We start from the raw sequence: 24320 nt of genomic DNA, 5'->3' as shown, positions 1-24320 counted from the left end.
ATGCTTCCTGGCTGATGTTTTGGTCACTTTTGAATGCTGGCGGTGCTTTCACTCTAGTGGTAGCATGAGACGGAGTCTACAACCCACACAAGTGGCTCAGATAGTGCAGCTCATCCAGGATGGCACATCAATGCGAGCTGTGGCAAAAAGGTTTGCTGTGTCTGTCAGCGTAGTGCCCAGAGCATGGAGGCGCTATCAGGAGACAGGCCAGTACATCAGGAGACGTGGAGGAGGCCGTAGGAGGGCAACAACCCAGCAACCTTGCTTTGCACACACACATCCCCACACACCAAACCAATCCAAGAGCTGGGATGCAACATGACAGTTACAGGTTTTAACTACGGTGCCTCAGGTTGGTTCCAAGAAAGCCTACTAAAATCTCTGAGGTGGGAGAGGATCTGATGAACTGTGCTCAAAAAATTCTAGAACTTTCTACGCAAATACAACATAGAACGAGTCCTGAGCAGAGTGAGTCCAGTGCCCTGATCAGGTGTTACTTCAGAGGGAATTCCTTTGTTGTAATTTAGAGGGTGTGTGTGTGTGTGTGTGGGGGGGAGCTTTAAACAAGAGAAACGAGGTAGACATTCATGATACTGATGTAGCTGTAAAATAATTGTCCAATGTCGGTGAACTGACAAAATCATTCGGGCTCTAACATTCACAACAGGTTCTCTTATCTAAGCTAAGATGATCCAAACCACAAAGGGGTCCAAATCACAGCCACCTTACGTGAGCTAGAGGAATATGGATACAGAATCAGAGCACTTCAGTTCAGGTTATAAGAGAAGAGGCAGCAAACCACAGCTATGTGCAGGTGGCTGCTTTACCAGACTGTGGTTGGGTCTGTGGTTGCATCCTTTAGGTAAGATTCTTATAATCATTACCCAGCTGTATTAATAACAATACAAAACATTTGCCATAGCAATACCAAGAGACTGAATACAAGCATGTGCTAAGAAAAGAGAAACACAAGGGGATCTTTAAGAGAGCTGAGGGAGAGAGACACTGTTTTAGGAAGGCGTCAGCATGCTTCAGCTCGGCTGGAGCCTATCCGAACTCGGCTAACCTCCCTAAAAAGACCTGTGCTTAAAAAACACGTTTTTTTGCCGAAGATATCTTAGTCGCACAATTTTGCATCTTACTAAGACGTTTGATGTATTCTTCAATGAAAAAAAAAACTGCATGAAAGTGAGTTGTCCCTCATTGAATGAAAGACTATTGAAGAATCCCTATTGTTGACCAATCACAGACAAAGGCCGTAGACTTCGGTTCAGATCTTCTGCTTGCCTCCAGAAGAAAAAAATGTAAACGAACAGCTGAAAAAAACCTCGCCAAAACATCAAAATGTCGTCATAATATACAGTGCCTTCAGGAAAGTATTCATATCCCTAGACTTTTTCCACGTTAGTCTAATTCTAAAACATTAAATACATCCTCAGCAATCTACACAGAATACTCCATAACGGCAAAAGAGAAAACAGGTCGAGAATTGTTTGCTAATTAAAATAATATATTTACATAAGTATCCAGACCCTTTGTTATGAGACTCAAAATTGAGCTCAGGTGCATTCTGTTTCCATAGATCATCCTTGGTAAATTAAATTGATTGGACATGAATTGGAAAAGCAAATACCTGTCTATACAAGGTCCCACAATTGACAGTGCATGTCAGAGCAAAAACCAAGCCATGAGGTCGAAGGAATTGTCCATAGAGCTCCGAGACAGGATTTGGGCAAGGCTCAGATCAGGGGAAGGGTACCAAAGAAATGTCTGCAGCATTGAATGTCCCCGAGAACACAGTGGCCTCCATCATTCTTAAATAGAAGTTTGGAACCTATTCCTAGAACTGGCCGCCCAGCCAAACTGAGCAATCGTGGAAGGGCCATGGTCAGGGAGGTGACCAAGAACCCGATGGTCATTGACAGAACTCTAGAATTCCTCTGTGGAGATGGGAGAACCTTTCAGAAGGGCAACAATCTCAGCAGCACTCCACCAATCGAGCCTTTATTGTAGAGTGGCCAGGCGGAAGCCACTCCTCAGTAAAAAGGCACATGACAGCCCGCTTGGAGTTTGCCAAAAGGCACCTAAAGACTCTCACACCATGAGAAACAAGATTCTCTGGTAGGATGAAACAAGACTGAACTCTGGCCGGAATGCCAAGTGTCACATCTGGATGAAACCTGGCACCATCCCTATGGTGAAGCATGGTAGTGGCAGCATCATGCTGTGGGGGTGTTTTTCAGTGGCAGGGACTGTGAGACTAGTCAGGATCAAGGCAAAGATGAATGGAGCAAAGTACAGAAAGATCTGATAAAAACCGGCCCCAGAGCGCTCAGGACCTCAAACTGGGGCGAAGGTTCACCTTTCAAAAGGACAATGCCCCTAAGCACACAGTGGCATCTCTGAATGTCCTCGAGTGGCTGGGCCAGAGCCCTGACTTGAACCCAATCAAACTGTAATCGCTGCCAAAAGGTGCTTCGACAAAGTACTGAGTAAAGGGTCTGAATACTTATGTAAATGTGATATTTTAGTTTGTTTTTTCATACATTTGCAAAAATTTCTAAAAACCTGTTTTTGCTTCTTCATTATGTGGTATTGTGTGTAGATTGATGAAGGGGGGAAACGATTTAATCCATTTTAGAATATGGCTGTAACCTAACAAAATGTGGATAAAGTCAGGAGTCCGAATACTTTCTGAAGGCACTGTATGCACAAGCTATAAAGAACTGTTGCGGCTAGGAAGCATGCGGATGCCTTAAGGAGAGGGTTGGAACATCACACCACAGATGTGAGGAGAGAGCGTAGTCGATGGGATAACTAAAGGAACGTTACAGCTGCCTGTGATTTAAGGGGCTCAGACCATCTCTAGTGGAGAAAACAGATGATAAACCACCACCACTAACTTTTCCCCCCTCACTGTCTTCTGCAGTGTGTGTTTGATATTTTAAACTAGGCAGCAATTCTCCTTGTCAGGCTGGACAGCCCAGCTGCTCATTGGGTCTCTGCTCTACTCTGCAGAGAGCTGACAAAGGGAAGGACATCCTCTGGATCCAAAACTAGTGGAATGAATCAGAAATAAAAATTAACATTTCAAAAAGGTATTAAATAAATAAACATCTAGCCCGAGAGGTTAGGGCTTTTTTTTACCACCGTTTTCCTCATTCCTAGAACTCCCGTAAGGACTTCGGAGAGGCGAAGGTTGAGAGCCATGCGTCTTCCGAAACACAACCCTACTGCTTCTTGACACAATGCCCAAAAAACACTGTAAGCCAGCTACAACAATGTGTCGGAGGAAACACTGTGCACCTGGTGACTATCAGCGCGCACTGCGCCGGGCCGCCACAGGAGTCGCTAGTGCGCGATGGGACAAAGGACATCCCTTCCGGCCAAACCCTCCCCTAATCCGGACGACGCTGGGCCAATTGTGTACCGCCCCATGGGTCTCGCAGTCGCAGCCGGCTGCAACAGCCTGGACTCGAACCAGGATCTCCAGTGGCACAGCGATGCAGTGTCTTAGACCACTGCTCCGCTCGGGAGGCCAGTGTTAGGGCTCTTGACGCTCGGGCTGCTTCTCTTCAAGTAAGAGGATGTTTACTAGTTACACAGCTATATTTAGTACAGGAGCAGCAATTTATTTGATTCATACTTGATATTCCGGCAGACATTTTGTAAGAAATTCAACACAGGAGCAGATTGACCCGGGGCCAACTATGGACTGTACTGTTCTGTCCAAATCCCACAGCTTAAACCTAAACCTGAAGGTAGAAAGCAATCTATGAACCCCAACTTAAAAGGTGCATTTTACAACATTTACAGTACATGTTGAGCTCATCGACCATTGCATGCATAGATCCAAATATGAAGCGTGCTTACATTTATCAAGCCCCCTCCTTCAGCTTTAATCCAAAAACCTTTCGAATTTTTCATTTAAAAACCCTTACTCCCTTCAGTCTCAACGTAGACTTTGATCTGAAGCCATTCTTGGGATTATGCTATTGTAAATGTTTGTAGGCTTATGTAGCCAAATTGTATCTATAATCGTACGCTATCCATTTGTTTTTTGTATGCTATTTTAATATATGACAATTAACCAATCATATCAGGCTACATACCATGATTACAGACACCTGTGTGTCTTTTGACACTATATAAATATGTCACCCCGCGGTGTTTGTCATTATACACTGATGAAGACAGCTTGTCTGTCAAAACGTTGGACATAAATATTTTTGCATCTGAGCTCCTAGAGCGTGAGGCTCTCCTTCATTTCTTTTTAAGTGTTCCACTCCACTAGCCAGCACCTCGCCAAAATAGGTGTGCGTTTCTTTCACCTCTAGGTGGTCTGAATCCGACAGCAATTTGTACTATAGGTAAAACTAGCCATATTTTGTATCCAGTCCCAGCGAACAGAATTACATCATAACATGTAATCACAGGGTTGCATAGGAGGGATGCACTGCACTGAGAGGCCCAGACATGCTTGGGATGCACTGCACTGAGAGGCCCAGACATACTTGGGATGCACTGACCGCCTTTTGGGAGCCCTTCAATAGGATGTGACCGCTGTCAGGAGCCCAGGGCCCCTCTTCATATTACAGTTATGGCTTGTTCCCTCCACATTATACCCTGCTCCAGCCTCTGCCCTGTTATCTAACTGTACCTTGCTGATATTATGAGCCAATTACACCTTGGCCACGGGAGAACATGTCTGTCCTACTAAAAACACCATAATGTTGATCATAAACACAAAATAAAAAGTAAAATGCCGCACGTAATGGTAGGCCATTATAGAGCCCTATACCAACGACCATTAATAGTGTGTGTGTGTGGGGGGGGGTGATGAGCTAATGGGGAAAGTAAGAGTCACACCTCTGGTATTGTTCTCCTCCCTACTTTACTAGCTAGCACTGTGTCGCGGGGTGGGCTAGCCGCTAGGGTAATGCAACATAACTCATTAACACACTCAGCTCTTCACTGACGTCTACCATAATACTGACAGGAACACATTTCTGAAGTTTGCAACACCTCTCCTACCCTAGTCCCCCCCCACATCTTCCTGTGTATGTGTCGTTAACAGGCAGTAGGTTGGTGAGAGGACGTGGTGTTGATGGATGAGTATCTCCATTAGTCATGGCAGGGGGCAGGTCGCTGCTTTTCCTTTTCTGCTGCCAGCCAGCCAGCTGCCCCTGCCCCCCCCTCCTCCCCCCTCATCTACACCGTGCCTGCATCCCAAATGATACTCTTAATTTAAATGGTGCACTACTTTTAAACCAAGGCCCATAGGGCTCTGGCCAAAAGCAGTGCACTATATAGGGGAATAGGATGCCATTTAGTACACACATTTAAGGATTGAGGTTAAAGGACAACCTACAGCCACATGGTTAATAGAGTGTCCTTACTGGACTAGTGGGCAATAAGGCCTCAAGGCTGGAGGAATCCACACACTCCAGGGAAACAATTCAAGGGTGAAAATTCATAGAAAATCCTGAAGTTTAACATGCCGTTTTCATTACGCGTACATTACCTGACGGGGATCTGATTATCACACAGATCAGGAGCATCACTTTGTATCCCAAAGAACAGAAAAGACTCAGCGATTACTGACAAGAGGAGCCTCCTGGGAAACCCATCACTAACTAAAGGATTAAAGCTTACTATTCGCTCTGGGCAGACGCAAGACTCGGTGCTGCAATGTCAATTCCGTCACAAAAGGGGTGGATCCTTGTAATACGCTCTGGCATTCAACATACTTTTTTTTACTACCTGACAATTGAGACACGCTGTATCATTCCTTCTGCAGCCATGGGGGCAGTGTTGTTGCTTGGTTCCTTGATCCGGTCTACAGGCTATTCATCAAAGCATTGATAACCAAATATAATCTCAGCGACTGTTCAAACAGTAAACAAAAAACACAGGCTATTGTAGCCAGCTAGCTAGCTAGCTAGCCAGCTAGCCATGTGCTTTTTCTCCATGACCAAAACATGATCTATTTTTAGCTGCTATCAGAAAGAATACACAAACAACATATCAAACTGGGATAAATGTTTTAGGTTACACCAGCAGGTATAAGAATATTTGCCAGGGCAGATTTTTTTATAGCTATGATCAGATTTTTTCACATGGAGATGTGGGAAGCTAAAACTGCTACTAGATAGCTTATGTTTTTTAACGAGGCTAAGGACGACTAGCCAGGCTGCTACTAGCAAGGGAAGGTGACTTTTCCTTGCTTTCACAAAATACTAAAATAGAGATAACCTTGGCATCGCCCCCTTGTGAATGGGAGTGGGACCGGCAAGGATATCAGGTTAGCAAAAGGTGTCCACTACTCCCCAAAAAAACCCACTCCACCCATGTGCACACGCGTAGATGAAGCTTGTGGTAAGTATCCTAAAGGACCATCTCAGGAGTGAAATGGGCCGGGGGAGACTGTCATGTTGATGCTAAGTACCTGCACATTAGAAGGGTAAGTAAGGGGGCTGGTGGATTTGTAGACTGAAGTTGTGGGGTCAGAGGGCACAGCAGGTTATGAGTGTAGAATATCAACTTTCTCTATGACAAAGTGGAAATGGGTGACAGCCAAGGACTGGGCGAGGCAAATGTGTGCCATCAAAACCAGCACCATCCCCTTCCCACACAAAGCATGTCTGTGTCCAGCTGATCAACGGCATTCCCAAAATGTGGAATCAACTGGAATTACAGCACAAAGAATTAGGCCGGTGGAAATGAAAATCTCTGCTTTGGCACTGCGTAGCTCAGCAGGAATTTACAAGGCGAGTGATGTCATGTTCATAAACCCATTAAGTCGATTTCATACATGCGGGATAAATCCGTCACGAGAGTGGCGAGGCTGGCGAAACAGTCGGAAACAGAACGGTCACATGGACAGAATGCCTGAGTGATGACAGGATTCTGACAAGACTTTTGATGAGATTACAAATCTTTGTGTTGAAATTAGAACTTTGGTTGCTGGAACAATCTGATAAGACAATTAATTAATATCAATGGAATGAACAGTGCTGTTAATAGGAGAACTGAGGTCCAATTTGGGCACATTTAACATCAGTTTCCCAGACCAATATTAAGCTCAATTCTGGACCCCCCAAAAAAGCACTTTCAATGGTGAATCTCTTAGCATTAGAGTCTATCATACCTCACAGAGTTGGCCTTCCTGCCCTCAGCCTTCATGAAGACCCTGATGTGATCAAATGGGCTGTGGACGTACATCTTCAACCTGAAAGACATAAATGAAAATGGGTCAGGGTTCAAGAAGGTATCAAAATCAGCTTTTATATATATAGACACACACATACAGTAACACAGGGCTGTGGATAGGGTTTAGAAGTGCACACATTTCCACTTATTTTCTGAAGAGGGGTTAACAAGGCGTCACAAAACAAAGACTACAATGACTGAGCGCGACTGGGACTCTCTCCGCTACAGACTGGGACTCTCTCCGCTACAGGTGACTAACATGCTGCCTGAGCCTCCTATACACAGTCTACACTGAGAACCAATGAGGCCAGACTAAGAAAAGGTCCTTAGCCAGTGTGCAGCGAGAGTGCGGGGTCGAGGGGAGAGCATTGGGTTAAAAATATTTTTTAAAGGGAAAGATGGAGCGTTAGAGACATGGAGGTGAGAAGTAGTATACTGTCTTGAGGTCGACCGATTAAATCGGAATGGCCGATTAATTAGGGCTGATTTAAAATCGGTATTTTTGGACACTGATTTGGCCTATTTTTTTATACACCTTTATTTAATCATTATTTAACTACGCAAGTTCGTTAAGAACACATTCTTATTTTCAATGACTGCCTAGGAACGGTGGGTTAACTGCCGCATTCAGGGACAGAACGACAGATTTTCACCTTGTCAGCTCGGGGGATTCAATCTTGCAACCTTACAGTTAACTAGTCCAACGCTCTAACCACCTGCCTCTCAATGCACTCCACGAGGAGACTGCCTGTTACGCAAATGCAGTAAGCCAAGGTAAGTTGCTAGGTAGCATTAAACTTCTTATAAAAAACAATCAATCATAATCACTAGTTAACTACACATGGTTGATGATATTAAATCAAATCAAATTTTATTTGTCACATACACATGGTTAGCAGATGTTAATGTGAGTGTAGCGAAATGCTTGTGCTTCTAGTTCCGACAATGCAGTAATAACCAACGAGTAATCTAGCTAACAATTCCAAAACTACTACCTTACAGACACATAAGTGTAAAGGGATAAAAAAATATGTACATAAAGATATATGAATGAGTGATGGTACAGTTTATCTAGTGTGTCCTGCGTTGCATATAATCGATGTGGTGCGTATCGTAGCTCCAATGTGTACCTAACCATGAACATCAATGCCTTTCTTAAAATCAATACACAGAAGTATATATTTTTAAACCTGCATATTTAGCTAAAAGAAATCCAGGTTAGCAGGCAATATTAACCAGGTGAAATTGTGTCACTTCTCTTGCGTTCATTGCACGCAGAGTCAGTGTATATGCAACAGTTTGGGCCGCCTAATTTGCCAGAATTTTACGTAATTATGACATAACATTGAAGGTTGTGCAATGTAACAGGAATATTTAGACTAATGGATGCCACCCGGCAGATAAAAAATGGAACGGTTCCGTATTTCACTGAAGGAATAAACGTCTTGTTTGAGATGATAGTTTCCGGATTCGACCATATTAATGACCTACGGCTCGTATTTCTGTGTGTTATTATGTTATAACTAAGTCTGATTTGATAGAGCAGTCTGACTGAGCAGTGGTAGGCAGCAGCAGGCTCGTAAGCATTCATTCAAACAGCACTTTTGTGCGTTTTGCCAGCAGCTCTTCGTTAGGCATAAACAGCGCAATGCTTGACGCACATCAACTCCCGAGATTAGGCTGGTGTAACCGATGCGAAATGGCTAGCTAGTTAGCGGGGTGCGCGCTAATAGCGTTTCAAACGTCACTCGCTCTAAGACTTGGAGTGGTTGTTCCCCTTGCTCTGCATGGGTAACGCTGCTTCGAGGGTGGCTGTTGTCGTTGTGTTCCTGGTTCGAGCCCGGGGAGGAGCGAGGAGGGAGACGGAAGCTATACTGTTACACTGGCAATACTGAAGTGCCTATAAGAACATCCAATAGTCAAAGGTTAATGAAATACAAATGTATAGTCCTTTAATTCCTATAATAACTACAACCTAAAACTTCCTACCTGGGAATATTGAAGACTCGTGTTAAAAAGGGACCACCAGCTTTCATATGTTCTCATGTTCCGAGCATGGAATTTCAACGTTAGCTTTCTTACTTAGCACATAATGCACTTTTACTTTCTTCTCCAACACTTTGTTTTTGCATTATTTAAACCAAATTGAACAGGTTACATTACTTATTTGAGGCTAAATTTATTTTATTGATGTATTATATTAAGTTAAAATAAGTGTTCTTTCAGCATTGTTGTAATTGTCATTATTACAAAATGTATATTATATATATATTTTTTTTAATTAAATCGGCCGATCAATCATTGTGTTTAGTTATTATGTCGTTTAGTCGTCCCTTTTGCACAACATTCCTACTGTGGAGACAAGTGTTAAAGTTCTCACTTCATTCCTTATAAAGTCACTGTACTGTGAGCCTAGACCAAGCAGTGTGTCATCCATCGTACCAGTCAGGCCAGGGAAGGAAGGCAACACACAGCTGGGAGGTGTCGGGGGCCAACAGTGACGTAGTGGTCTACACGGTCTGTATTCTATTTACTAACGAGCCAACCACCAGACAAGATTGATGGCATTCTGCTTCTTTGAGATGTGCATGATGCCAGTTAACCACAAGGAGCGTTGCCACATAATTGGCACGGAGGAATTGATTGGGATGCCAGACTTTGTATTTGTTTCCAACCAGCGCGAGGATGATTTGCGATCAAGTATTGTATGGAAAGGGATGTCATTGTCCCCAGTGAGTGTCTCCATTTTAAATGGCATATAGCTCATTGCATAATTTACAATTTCACTCTCCATCATAATAATGTTAGCATTTTCCCCCTGCTGATTCACATCATTCTTATTGAATATACCTAGATACACCATAACTACAAAAGTGTGTGGACAACCCTCAAGTTAATGGATTCGGCTATTTCAGCAACATCCTTGCTGACAGGTGTATAAAAATCGAGCTCACTGCCATGCAATCTCCATAGGAAACATTGGCAGTAGAATTGCCTTACTGAAGTGCTCAGTGACTTTCAACGTGGCACCGTCATAGGATGCCACCTTTCCAACAAGTCAGTTCGTCAAATTTCTGCCCTGCTAGAGCTGCCCCGGGCAACCATGTTGTTACTGTAAAGTGGAAACGTTGTTGCTCTTAGACGTCTCAGCCGCGAAGTGGTAGGCCACACAAGCGCACAGAACAGTACCGCCGAGTGCTAAAGCATTCAGCACGTAAAAATCATCTGTGCTCGGTGGCAACACTCAACACCGAGTTGCAAACTACCACCGGAAGCAACGTCAGCACAAGAACTGTTAATCTGGAGCTTCATGAAATGTGTTTCCATGGCCGAACAGCCACACACAAGCCTAAGAACTTGATTAGCCTGCAGAGCCCTGACCTCAACCCCATTGAACACCTTTGGGATGAATTGGAATGCAGACTGTGAGCCAGGCCTAATCCTCAAACATCAGTGCCCGTCCTCACTAGATGTTCCAACATCTAGTGGAAAACCTTCCCAGAAGAGTGGAGGCTGTTATAACAGGGAAGAGGGGACCAACACCATAATAAGCCCATGATTTTGGAACGAGAAGTTTGACAAGCAGGTGTCCACATACTTTTGGTCATGTAGTGTATTTCATTTGGCAGACGAGGAAATGCTTTAAACTGCATGCTCGCTGTACTGAGGTACTACTGAGCTACTCACAGCTAAAATAAGTCCTTGGGGTTTGATCTACTAAATCCAATTTCAGAATGTTTGAGGGCACAAAACCACAAGAAATCTACGGCAACATTATGAAATAAAATAGACATTTCCTTCACCATACTTCTCACAGGGGAAAACCCTCCAAACATAAATGCAATTATACACGCTCAACGTTATGCAGCCTGCAAGACAAATAGTCAAACGATAGTTTGAACTGGACTGGGGAACAGTAACAGAGGTTTAATGAAATCACCATGGGTGTTTAATCATTTCTATATTTGTCCTTTAATACAGTATGAGCCCTGTCGGACAGGGCTCCTTTATGGCAGACAGACTTCATTTACAGCTGGTCTGCCTGCAGTAGGAGACAATCCCAAAACATTTGCATGTTATAGCAACTGTATAAATATTTACCGTGATACAGAGAGCAAGGTTGTCCCCATTGATAATGAAGACAACTAAGAAAATGTGATGACTTCTTGTCTTCAAGGACAAAATGTAGATACTGTAAATGAATTTTTTTAGCCACTTCAGGAGAAAACAGCAGGCAAGACAACAGAAAAGGTAGGCCATCCAAACTGCCCATCTAACTGGTGTTGTTTTCAGACTCCATTACCACATTGTTAACTTTCTATTCCTGCTGTTGAGTAGACTATAGTGACTGACCAAAAACCACAACCTAATTTCATTTCTATATCTTAAAATCTCTAATGAAACCCAGCTAGACCATTCTGTTTGCATGTAGATTCCAGCTAGATTAGGGCTCTGGCTACAGCTCAGAGACATTCCTCTCTCTGGACCAGTCTATCTTGGTTTTCTCCGTTTCTAGCTTTCTTATCCAGCTTGCAATACCACTGATGGATTTTCAGCCATAGCCAACTATTGAACACCTGGAGGACAGGTGAGGCAGTCGTTAGGCAGGCTCTGTTAGGGAGGAAAGATAGAGCCAAACAACCAAACCGGGCAATCAGATCAGGAAGGCGTGGATACTACTAGCTATTCAAATACTCTCCAAGAGCAGTAGCTCAACCAGTAGCCAACCATTTGTTTGGATTGTTTTGGACATTTGTTTAATTCGATTAGTAGATTATACAAGAGTGGTGTGTTCTTACTTTTGTCGTCTAACTGGCTCAGACTCTGTAGGGTGGATGTAGGGGGTGAGGATCTGTTCAAGTGTTTGGTCATCGGACACCCTAGGGAGAGATGGAGAGGCGAGAGAGAGGGTAAGAAAGGATTGACAGACAAAAAGAGAGAGAGAACAACCAACCAATCAAGTTCCAAGGAACCAACCATGAGTCAAACCGTGATGAAGATCGATGACGTTCTTGGAGTGGTTTTGATACAGAGTGCTAACCATCTACATCGTCAATCATCCTCACCATCAGAAGATACATGGGTGCTGAAAGCACTAATGTCACTCTCCAAGGATCTGGATGTTCTCTATTGCAGGCTCCAACCCCTGGTCTCTGACATCAACTGCTATTAACAGGGTTCCTAAAGAGTGTCTGGCAGAGATGCTACTGGACAAGTAGACAGGCAGGCACACACACCACTCACCTTCTCTCAGTGAACTCTGAGCTGCTCTGAGGGAACAGGAGCTGCAGGTGCCATAGGAAACGATTCTCCCTAAAGGACAAAACAGAAAGAGGGAGACAAACAATAAAACATTTTCAAAATCAGCAGTTGGCAGTGGTCTGCTTGCAGATACCAGCGCTTTGTCTCTGAACTAAAACAATCTATTTTGCATTCAAGAGACATAGGAAGAGTATTTAACCCCAATGTACGACTAATGCTGTGTATGTGTCTAGCTCGATGTGTGGATTGAGTCCGAGTTGTCATGAGGATGACCGTGGCATACACTACATGACCAAAAGTATGTAGACCCTTGCTTGTCAAAAATCTAATTCCAAAATCATGGGTATTAATATGGAGTTGGTCCACCTGTTACTGTTTGACGCTATAACAGCCTCCACTCGTCTCTGAAGGCTTTCCACTAGATGTTGGAACATTTATGTCGGGACTTCCATTCAGCCACAAGAGCATTAGGGAGGTCAGACACTGGTATCAGGCGATTAGACCTGGCTCGCAGTCTGCGTTTCAATTCATTGCAAAGGTGTTCAATGGGGTCAGGGCTCTGCAGGTCAATCAAGTTCCTCCAAACCGATAGACAAACACTTCCTGTATAGACCTCGCTTTATGCACGGGGGCATTGTCATGCTGAAACAGGAAAAGGCTTTACTCAAACGGTTGCCGCAAAGTGAGAAGTATAGAATCGTCTAGAATGTCAGTGTATGCTGTAGCGTGAAGATTTCCCTTACCTGGAACTACGAGGCCTAGCGCGAACCATGAAAAAACAGCCCCAGACCATTATTCCTCCACCAACCTTTACAGTTGGCACTATGCATTCGGGCAGATAGCGTTGCCCTAGCATCCGCAAAACCCAGATTCGGCACGATTCATTACTCCCGAGAACGCATTTCCACTGCTACAGAGTCCAATGGCTGCAAGCTTTACACCACTCCAGCAGACGCTTGGCATTGAGCATGAGGATCTTAGGCGTGTGTGGCTGCTCAGCCCGACAAACAGTTCTGGTGCGGACGTGGCTTCCAGTTTGGAACTCTTAGTGAGTGTTGCAATCGAAGACAGAATATTTATACGTGTTACACACTTCAGAAATCGGCGGTCCCATTCTGTGAACTTGCTCCTAGAAGTTCACTTCATAATAACAGCACTTCCAGTTGACCAGAGCAGCTCTAGCAGGGCAGACATTTGACGAACTGAAAGGTCCTATGATGGTGCCACCTTGAAAGTCACTGAGCTCTTCACTAAGTATGCGGAGACCCCCTTCAAATTGTTAATCTACGGAGATTGCATGGCTGTGTGCTCGATTTTATACACCGGTCGGCAACGGGTGTGACTGAAATGGCAGAATCCACTCATTTGAAGCGGTGTACACATACGTGTGTGTGTGTGTGTGTGTGAACACTAAAATAACATCCTAGATCTGAATGAATGAAATATTCTTATTAAATACTTTCTTTACATACCTTAATAAGGGAACATTTCGGCAGTTGCTGTATGGTTAGTGAGAAAGTCCATATTGCAAATGTACGGTCCCTTACTAGATGTCCGAAATAATTTGTAAAATTCGCGGACGGCGTCGGGCCGAGCGGCAGGGCTGGACCTACCGGGAAGTCATCAAATGAACTTTGTTGGACATTCGGTTTCAGTTTTACAAAAATAAATCAGATTTTGGTCATTTTTCCACTGTCCCGGAAATTCCCACAAGAGGGCATAAGCAATCATATTGCTATTGGACAAAACATCACGATTCACGACGGGGCCTTATCTCGAAAACTGAAAATATTTCGAAGCCGAAACTCGGTGGGCATAGGTTTGGCATAATGGGCTGTTGGCCCCGAACAAGATGGCGTCTAGGCCTCAACGGTTTTTGTGTTATGGCCATTTATGTGGGATTAAAGGTCCAAAATGAAAATAGAGAAATTATTTTTCCACTTCACGTCAAAGTCATGGAGCCTCCGGTGCCAATAAAAAAAATAACCAGCCATTTATCTATTGTCATTTAAGAGAAATCGTATAATGACAGATTGGTGATGTTCACGGATAGGTGTTTTTTTTTCAACGGTTACAGATCCAGTTGCAGGGTGTTCTTACAAATCTTTTTAAAGTCTGCTGCGGAGCTCTGAGAGATTTCTGTGATTTTCTGTAAAAACACACACTCACTAAACCTTCCGTCAATAACTCAGTTCTTAACATAAAGACGTAAAACTCAGGATTCTGTAAAGGCATACCCCAATCAGGATATGAGTTTATTTATAGCTTCCTGTGCCAACCGGAAGTGCCTTAAATGGTATCACAGTGGCAGTTTCCAAGGGTCAGATCTTTTCAAAACTTCATGTGTGTGATTAGGCAACCCCCATAAACTGTAAGCCAGTCATTTCTTCCAACAGATGTCAAAGAAAAGCTCGCTCACACACACACACACACACACACACACACACACACACACACACACACACACACACACACACACACACACACACACACACACACACACACACACACACACACACACCAAGGATGGAGTGACAAAGTGCGGTGCTTAAAGACACACAAAGCCTACAATGGCATTTCCATATTCTCTAGGCCGTGCAGAGTTCAACAAGATGCCCCGCTTGACATAGCTCGCTCGGTCTCAGCACAGCGACCATTAGAAAAGTAGGCCCAAAATGAAGGCTGGCCCTCAATGTCATTTGCTTTTGGGTGACAGTGAGAGAACCGTTAAAGGTGAGAAGCACAATTCGACCCCAGGAACGTACCAGAGGTCCTCCCGATCCGTGCAAGCCTAACATTGACCGTGTGGCATTAACCCTTACCAGTTTAAAGAAGGTGTTTACATCAAACCGTTTGCATTGACTTCTCTCCCCATAGGAATACATTGCCTGCACCTCTAAATTCAACCTGAAGCCTATGTGGGGTATGAATGGCTATTGAACCTGTCTTCTATGACAGTCCATCAGACCACTATGAGGTCTACCTGTGTCGATTCTAAGCTTCCTGGAGCAACCGGAAGTGGTTAAATTGACCCAAAAGGTGTTTTGATGTACATAACCTTCAAAAGGTGAAAATGACTACATTCAACCCTGTGTAGATCGTAGATCAGTCAATTCTTAACTTAAAGACTTAACTCAGGATTCTGTAAGTGGCTATGTCAATCAATACATGTGTTTACTTATAGCTTCCTGTGCCAACCGGAAGTGCCTTTAATTGGGTCACACTGTCTGTTTTGATGGGTTAAAAAAGTCACATTTTTCATAAACTTCATATGTGTGACTAGGTAACCCTCATGAACTGTAAATGAGTCATTTCTCCCAACAGATGTCAAAGAAAAGCTCTCACACGCACACACAGCAAGGATGGAGTGAAAAAGTGCGGTGCTCAGACACAGAGAGCCGGCAATGGCATAAACATAATCTCTAGGCCGTGCCGAGTTCAACGAGATATCCCGCTCGACCGTAGCTCGCTCGGTCTAAGCGCAGCGACCATTAGAAAAGTAGGCCCAAAATGGAGCCTGCCCCACAACGTCATTTGCTTTTGGGTGAGTGAGAGAACCGTTAGGGTGAGAAGCACAATTCGACCTCAGGTATGTTTCTAAGGTCCTTCCGATCTGTGCAAGCCTAACCTTGACAGTGTGGCATTAACCCTTAATAGTTAAAAGAAGGTGTTTACTTCAAAGTTTGCATTGACTTCTCTCCCCATAGGAATACATTGCCTGCACCCCTAAATGAGGTCTACCTGTGCCAATTCTAAGCTTCCTGAAGCAACCGGAAGTGGTTGAAATCACCTTATCAGTGTTGATCCATACACTGCCTGCAGTTTGATAGACATAGTGCATTCAACCCTGTGTAGATCAGTCAATTCTTAACTTAAAGACGTAAAACTCAGGATTCTATAAGTGGCTATGTCAATCAAGACATGTGTTTACTTATAGCTTCCTGTGCCAACCGGAAGTGCCTTTAATTGGGTCCCACTGTCTGTTTTGAAGGGTTAAAAAAAGTCACATATTTTTAAATATGTGTGACTAGATAACCCTCCTGAACTGGAAATCAGTAATTTCTCCCAACAGATGTCAAAGAAAAGCTCTCACACACACACACACAGCAAGGATGGAGTGAAAAAGTGCGGTGCTTAAAGACACAGAGAGCAGGCAATGGCATTACCATAATCTCTAGGCCGTGCCGAGTTCAACGAGATATCCCGCTTGACCGTAGCTCGCTCGGTCTAAGCGCAGTGACCATGAGAAAAAGTAGGCCCAAAATGAAGCCTAGCCCTAAAATGTCATTTGTTTTGGGTGACAGTGAGAGAACTGTTAGGGTGAGAAGCACAATGCGACCTCAGGTACGTTCCTAAGGTCCTCCCGATCCGTGCAAGCCTAACCTTGACCATGTGGCATTAACCCTTAACAGTTAAAAGGTGTTTACATCAAACAGTTTGCATTGACTTCTCTCCCCATAGGAATACCTTGCCTGCACCTCTAAATTCAACCTGAAGCCTATGTGGGTTATTAATGTCGTATGAACCTGTCTTCGATGACAGTCCATCAGGCCACTACGAGGTCTACCTGTGTTGATTCAAAGCTTCCTGGACCAACCGGAAGTGGTTAAAATCACCCTAAAAGTGTTTATCCATACCCTGACTGCAGTTTGATAGTCATAGTGCATTCAACCCTGTGTAAATCAGTCAATTCTTAACGTAAGGACTTAAAACTCAGGATTCTGTAAAAGCATACCCCAGTGAGGATATGTGTTGACTTATAGCTTCCTGTGCCAACCGGAAGTGCCATAATTGGTGTCTCTTGGGCTGTTTCGAGGGGTTAAAAAAGTCAGATCTTTCCAAAACTTCATATGTGATTAGGCAACCCCCATGAACTGTAAATCAGTAATTTTTCCCATAAAATTTCAAAGGAAAACTAAATCACACACACACACCACACACACACACACACACACACACACACACACACACACACACACACACACACACACACACACACACACACACACCTTGGAAGTATGGACCCATTGGGGTGCGTAGAGATATACACTCCCTGCATTAATTAACCTTGTTGGAACTTTTAAAGAACCGTCAGACCTAGAGTTCCGAAACTTTAGAATCCTGTACTAGACCTCAGGTCGATAGTGCGTGGTGAGTTACGTGGCTCTAGAAGGTTCTCGGACCAAGAAATAGCCTCGTACATTTGCAATGACTTCAATTCATTTTTGCATCAAGAAAATGACGACATTTAGAAATGTCCCAGAGTCGCAAGACTAGGTGCATTGCGACCGTCTCGGCCCATATAGACAGACCCCAACGTTTCTGTCTGATAGCTCATTCAAGGACCCCGTAGCTAGTCATGGAAAAAAGTGGATTTTCAGCACCAATTAGGGTTTTGCTCGGACACCAAATGGCCGATCGAGCCGAAACTTGGGATTCGGGGTCGCCTCAGCTAGGCCTACACATAAGAAATGGAACGCAGCTAGAACATAACTACGTGTTTTATGGGTTTTTTATGGTTTGAACCGAAGGCGTTGTGAATTTTGGGCCAGCTCTGAAGTATGTGATAGTTGGCTACTAAACGAGTTGGAAAAAGTGGGTTTAGTGTCAGTTTGTATCAGTTTGGTGTCAGAATGATATCTAATTGACTGATGGACGGTGACTTGCTGCTGACTCTTGTCCATTTGCAATATGTTTAAACAGTGAGGTACCATCACCAAAGTGACATTCTGAAATCAACCCTAACGAGCCAATGTGATGAACCAAAATCACTGCCCAGCCATCCCGAGTTCGTCGGGCCAGTCAATTTCACATTCCTGCAGGATTTTTATAGCATGACAAATTCGTGATGGTACCTGCCCATTGAACCATATTGCAAATGCACAGTGACTTTGCAAAAGTGAGAAAACATAAACAAATGGACATGATGAAATCAACACAACGAGTGATGGAAAGGTACAACTATCACTGCCAGGCCATCCTGTGTTCATCTGGCCAGTCAATTTCGCATTTCTGCAGGATTTTTGAGCATGTCAAATTTTCTTATGGTAAATGCCCATTGAACCATATTGCAAATGCACGTGCACTTGCAATATGATTGTATAGCGAAAAAACATCACCAAATGGACATGATGAAATCAACACAACGAGTGATGGAAAGGAACAACTATCACTGCCCGGCCATCCTGTGTTCCCATAGCGGGCATTAATATCAGAATGACCGGTAAATGCATTTACAACCATATTTTTATTTTTGGGTTACCAGGTGCCTATTTTCAAACACCAGTTGCACAACAATGCGTATCCATCAGAATATGTTAAACAGTCCATAAAGCACTCAGGACGGCCCCCATAGATAGAGGGCTGTAGTAGGGTACTCCCATAGCGGGCATGGACAATAGGAGTCCCGGTAAATGCATTTACAACCATATTTTTATTTTTGGGTTACCAGTTGCACAACAATGCACGTGCATTTGCAATATGATTATATAGTGAAAGAACATCACCAAATGGACATGATGAAATCAACAAAACAAGTGATGGAAAGGAACAACTAACACTGCCAGGCCATCCTGTGTTCATCAGGCCAGTCAATTTTGCATTTTTGAGCATGTCAAATTTCTTATGGTAAATGCCCATTGAAACATATTGCAAATGCACGTGCACTTGAAATATGATTCTATAGTGAAAAAACATCACCAAATGGACATGATGAAGTCAACACAACGAGTGATGGAAAGGAACAACTATCACTGCCCGGCCATCCCGAGTTCATCAGGCCAGTCAATTTTGCATTTCTGCAGGATTTTTGAGCATGTCAAATTTCTTATGGCATTTGGCCCCACAAAAAGTGACTTTTGACTTCCTATGAAATCATATTGCAAATGGACAAATCATATTCCTTATGCACAAGTAAAACTGTTTTTTAAAATTATGATAATAAAATACGACTAAAGTATGTTGATACAGTTCTTATACGTGTGTAATTGACACAAAAGTCGAAAGAATTTTGAAAAACGGTCAAGAAAGCACTTTAAGGGTGTGTGAAGTTTTTTACAAAATTTTGACATTTGACTTCCTATGAAATCATATTGAAAATGTAAATAAATATGTAAAAATAAATAAAAAATATGATAATTAAATTGGACAAAAGTATATTCATACAGTTCTTACACATGTGTAATTGACAAAAAAATTGAAAGAATTTCAAAAAACGGTCCAGAAAGCACTTTAAGGGGTGACAAGTTTGACAAAAAACAACAACATTTTTTCAAAATTTTGCTTTTGGATGTTGACTTGGGTTACATTTCCAATATGAAAAACCATGGTGGAGCGGATTCGCCACCTGTTGGATTTGAAAGTGTTTACAACTGGCAATTGCCATATGGCATTTGCAATACACTTTGCATGAATCAACGCCGAATTGGGTGGTATTGGACAATGTGTATATGGTTTGTCCGATGCCAATGAAATCCCATTCATTTTTGTCCAATACAGAAGGGTATTCCCTTACATAGTTGAATGTGCTGACAACAAAATCGCACAAAAATTATCAATGGAAATCAAATTTACCAACCCATGGAGGTCTGGATTTGGAGTCACACTCAAAATTAAAGTGGAAAACCACACTACAGGCTGATCCAACTTTGATGTAATGTCCTTAAAACAAGTCAAAATGAGGCTCAGTAGTGTGTGTGGCCTCCACGTGCCTGTATGACCTCCCTACAACGTCTGGGCATGCTCCTGATGAGGTGGGGGATGGTCTCCTGAGGGATCTCCTCCCAGACCTGGACTAAAGCATCTGCCAACTCCTGGACATTCTGTGGTGCAACGTGGCGTTGGTGGATGGAGCGAGACCTGATGTCCCAGATGTGCTCAATTGGATTCAGGTCTGGGGAACGGGCGGGCCAGTCTGAAGCATCAATGCCTTCCTCTTGCAGGAACTGCTGACACACTCCAGCCACATGAGGTCTAGCATTGTCTTGCATTAGGAGGAACCCAGGGCCAACCGCACCAGCATATGGTCTCACAAGGGGTCTGAGGATCTCATCTCGGCACCTAATGGCAGTCAGGCTACCTCTGGCGAGCACATGGAGGGCTGTGCTGCCCCCCAAAGAAATGCCACCCCACACCATGACTGACCCACCGCCAACAGGGAGGAGGTGAGGGCCCTCGGAGTGTGGTGTCAGGAAAATAACCTCACATTCAACGTCAACAAAACTAAGGAGATGATTGTGGACTTCAGGAAACAGCAGAGGGAACACCCCCCTATCCACATCGATGGAACAGTAGTGGAGAGGGTAGCAAGTTTTAAGTTCCTCGGCATACACATCACAGACAAACTGAATTGGTCCACTCACACTGACAGCGTCGTGAAGAAGGCGCAGCAGCGCCTCTTCAACCTCAGGAGGCTGAAGAAATTCGGCTTGTCACCAAAAGCACTCACAAACTTCTACAGATGCACAATCGAAAGCATCCTGGCGGGCTGTATCACCGCCTGGTACGGCAACTGCTCCGCCCTCAACCGTAAGGCTCTCCAGAGGGTAGTGAGGACTGCACAACGCATCACCGGGGGCAAACTACCTGCCCTCCAGGACACCTACACCACCCGATGTTACAGGAAGGCCATAAAGATCATCAAGGACATCAACCACCCGAACCACTGCCTGTTCACCCCGCTATCATCCAGAAGGCGAGGTCAGTACAGGTGCATCAAAGCTGGGACCGAGAGACTGAAAAACAGCTTCTATCTCAAGGCCATCAGACTGTTAAACAGCCACCACTAACATTGAGTGGCTGCTGCCAACACACTGTCATTGACACTGACCCAACTCCAGCCACTTTAATAATGGGAATTGATGGGAAATGTAAATATAATCACTAGCCACTTTAAACAATGCTACCTTATATAATGTTACTTACCCTACATTATTCATCTCATATGCATATGTATATACTGTACTCTACATCATCGACTGCATCCTTATGTAATACATGTATCACTAACCACTTTAACTATGCCACTTTGTTTACTTTGTCTACACACTCATCTCATATGTATATACTGTATGCTGCTCTGTACCATCACTCATTCATATATCCTTATGTACATATTCCTTATCCCCTTACACTGTGTATAAGACAGTCGTTTTGGAATTGTTAGTTAGATTACTTGTTGGTTATCACTGCATTGTCGGAACTAGAAGCACAAGCATTTCGCTACACTCGCATTAACATCTGCTAACCATGTGTATGTGACAAATAAAATTTGATTTGAACTGGTCATGCTGGAGGATGTTGCAAGCAGCAGAACGTTCTCCACGGCGTCGCCAGACTGTCACTGTCACATGTGCTCAGTGTGAACCTGCTTTCATCTGTGAAGAGCACAGGGCGCCAGTGGCGAATTTGCCAATCTTGGTGTTCTCTGGCAAATGCCAAACGTCCTGCATGGTGTTGGGCTGTAAGCACAACCCCCACCTGTGGACGTCGGGCCCTCATACCACCCTCATGGAGTCTGTTTCTGACCTTTTGAGCAGACACATGCATATTTGTGGCCTGCTGGAGTTCATTTTGCAGGGCTCTGGCAGTGCTCCTCCTTGCACAAAGGCGGAGGTAGCGGTCCTGCTGCTGGGTTATTGCCCTCCTACGGCCTCCTCCACGTCTCCTGATGTACTGGCCTGTCTCCTGGTAGCGCCTCCATGCTCTGGACACTACGCTGACAGACACAGCAAACCTTCTTGCCACAGCTCACATTGATGTGCCATCCTGGATGAGCTGCACTACCTGAGCCACTTGTGTGGGTTGTAGACTCCGTCTCATGCTACCACTAGAACGAAAGCACCGCCAGCATTCAAAAGTGACCAAAACATCAGCCAGGAAGCATAGGAACTGAGAAGTGGTCTGTGGTACCACCTGCAGAACCACTCCTTTATTGGGGGTGCCTTGCTAATTGCCTATAATTTCCACCTGTTGTCTATTCCATTTGCAAAACAGCATGTGAAATTTATTGTCAATCAGTGTTGCTTCCTAAGTGGATAGTTTGATTTCACAGAAGTGTGATTGACTTAGAGTTACATTGTGTTGTTTAAGTGTTCCCTTTATTTTTTTGAGCAGTGTATATATACACACATATACATGCTCAACACAACTGTGACCATAAAGATTGAGGAGGACTCTAGGGCCCAAAAGCTCATGATACACTGGGTAGTTTGAGCCCTGAATGCTATTGCCTGACAGCCGTGGTATACCATGGGTATGACAAAAATATTTATTTTTACTGCCCTAATTACTTTGATAACCCGTTTATAATAGCAATAAGGCACCTCGGAGGTGTGTGGTATATGGCCAGTATACCACGGGTAAGGGCTGTATCCAGGCACTTAGACGTGGTATATTGGCCATATTCTATGCCCCCTTGGGCCTTATTGCTTAATTATAGCATGAGGACTTTCTGCATTTTGAAGTAGTCAACTGGGTGGGACTTTATGGATTAAGGAAGTATCACATGATTTCATGTGAGTCATCAGGAGGGATCAGCCAATGAATTAAACTCAAAATAAAATTTGATTTGAAACATTCCATAATTGCAGGCGGCCAACGCATCACCGGGGCGTCGCAAACATTTCCTTTATACCCATTCAGACACACTACAGGTGGCAGTATGCACCCTTTGTTTGTTTGCCAACTCAGAAGTAGTAAAATAATGGAGAATCCCTCTACCCAGGTCAAGTTGGGTTATATGAATTACCATGTAAGAGCATTTGTCCCAAGATTGATGCAGTCTGATCGCTGTCTGTAGAAGAATCCATGGTGTGAAAGTTGTGGAGAAGACCATATTGAATGTGGTATCAGTACTGATTGTGTGAAATGTTGCAATTATGGTGTGAACCATGTTGCTACAAATTTGGAATGCCCAACAAGGGTGAAGGAGAATGAGGTGTGTAAGGTCAGGGTCAAACAGAACATATCACATGCAGCAGCTGTCTAGAGGATTGAGGGAGCGAATGGTTCTGAAGGGCCCGTGGTGGTGGATAAGCTTTCACTGCAAGGAGTTGCCTTATCAGCAGGATCCAGACATTCTACAGGGTAAGAAGGCAGACTTTGTAGTCTTCATGGCTATGGTGATTAACAGCACTGCCAAAGTTGAGAAAAAGTCCAGAAATTGTGGATGCAGTTTCTGGGATTGGAGGACTTCTCGGTGAAGGATTTACATAAAAGGCTGTCAAACCATACCAACATCTCATGCCCTAGGCCCAGAGGCTCAGTGGGGAGATATGGAACTTTGAAAGATGGAAGAAGTGAGAGTTAGTATGTCAACCAAAAGAAAAACAATTTATGAGGAGCAAGTTATTTCTTCCCCATAAAGTATATTTTTCTTTTTCATTTGAATCCAGAAGTGGAGGGCAATACAACTTTTTAGATGTAGTCCGCCATAAAACTCAGAAGAAAATGGACTAATTCAAAATGAATGCTCTCACAGATGCCATAATGGGACAGATACAATGTCTATGGCCCTGAATCGCTGGGGTGCAAAACACAGAGAGATAGATGGGGATAGGTGGAGGGTTGAAAAAATGAGAAGTGTGCAGAACTGGCAGAACATCCAATGAAAATGTGCTTATGAGTTTCCACTTGATGTGGGCAGAGGGGGAAGTTGGGGGGGAAAGCAGGCAGCAGTGGGTATTGGTTGGGGAGAGTTTAGGGGATTCCCTATGCAGGTGCAGAGCTATTTCAGCCCCCACTAGGCTGCTGAGGAATTTATGAGTGTTTGCTTGGGCTTGGCAGAGACTGGGCTTGGTGGAAGGGGGGGGGTGGTAAGTCAGAGGAGGAACACCAGGTGTTTGGGC

At 43.9% G+C, this 24320-nt stretch overlaps 1 protein-coding gene across 1 annotated transcript in view; it reads right to left on the bottom strand.

The window, feature by feature from the left end:
- znhit6 (zinc finger HIT-type containing 6) overlaps positions 1–24320 on the bottom strand; it is a 50660-nt gene that overhangs the window by 10159 nt on the left and 16181 nt on the right. The window contains exons 6-8 of the mRNA XM_046301592.1: positions 12457–12525; positions 12012–12092; positions 7151–7231 (exon numbers count right to left, since the gene is read on the bottom strand). Coding sequence (XP_046157548.1) covers positions 7151–7231; positions 12012–12092; positions 12457–12525 — 231 coding nt within the window. The remainder of the gene's footprint in view (positions 1–7150; positions 7232–12011; positions 12093–12456; positions 12526–24320) is intronic.

This window comes from Oncorhynchus gorbuscha, linkage group LG15 (assembly GCF_021184085.1).
Source record: "Oncorhynchus gorbuscha isolate QuinsamMale2020 ecotype Even-year linkage group LG15, OgorEven_v1.0, whole genome shotgun sequence".
In the NCBI taxonomy this organism is placed as follows: domain Eukaryota; kingdom Metazoa; phylum Chordata; class Actinopteri; order Salmoniformes; family Salmonidae; genus Oncorhynchus; species Oncorhynchus gorbuscha.
The sequence above is the reverse complement of the archived record's forward strand: the minus strand, read 5'-3'. Positions and strand labels throughout refer to the sequence as shown.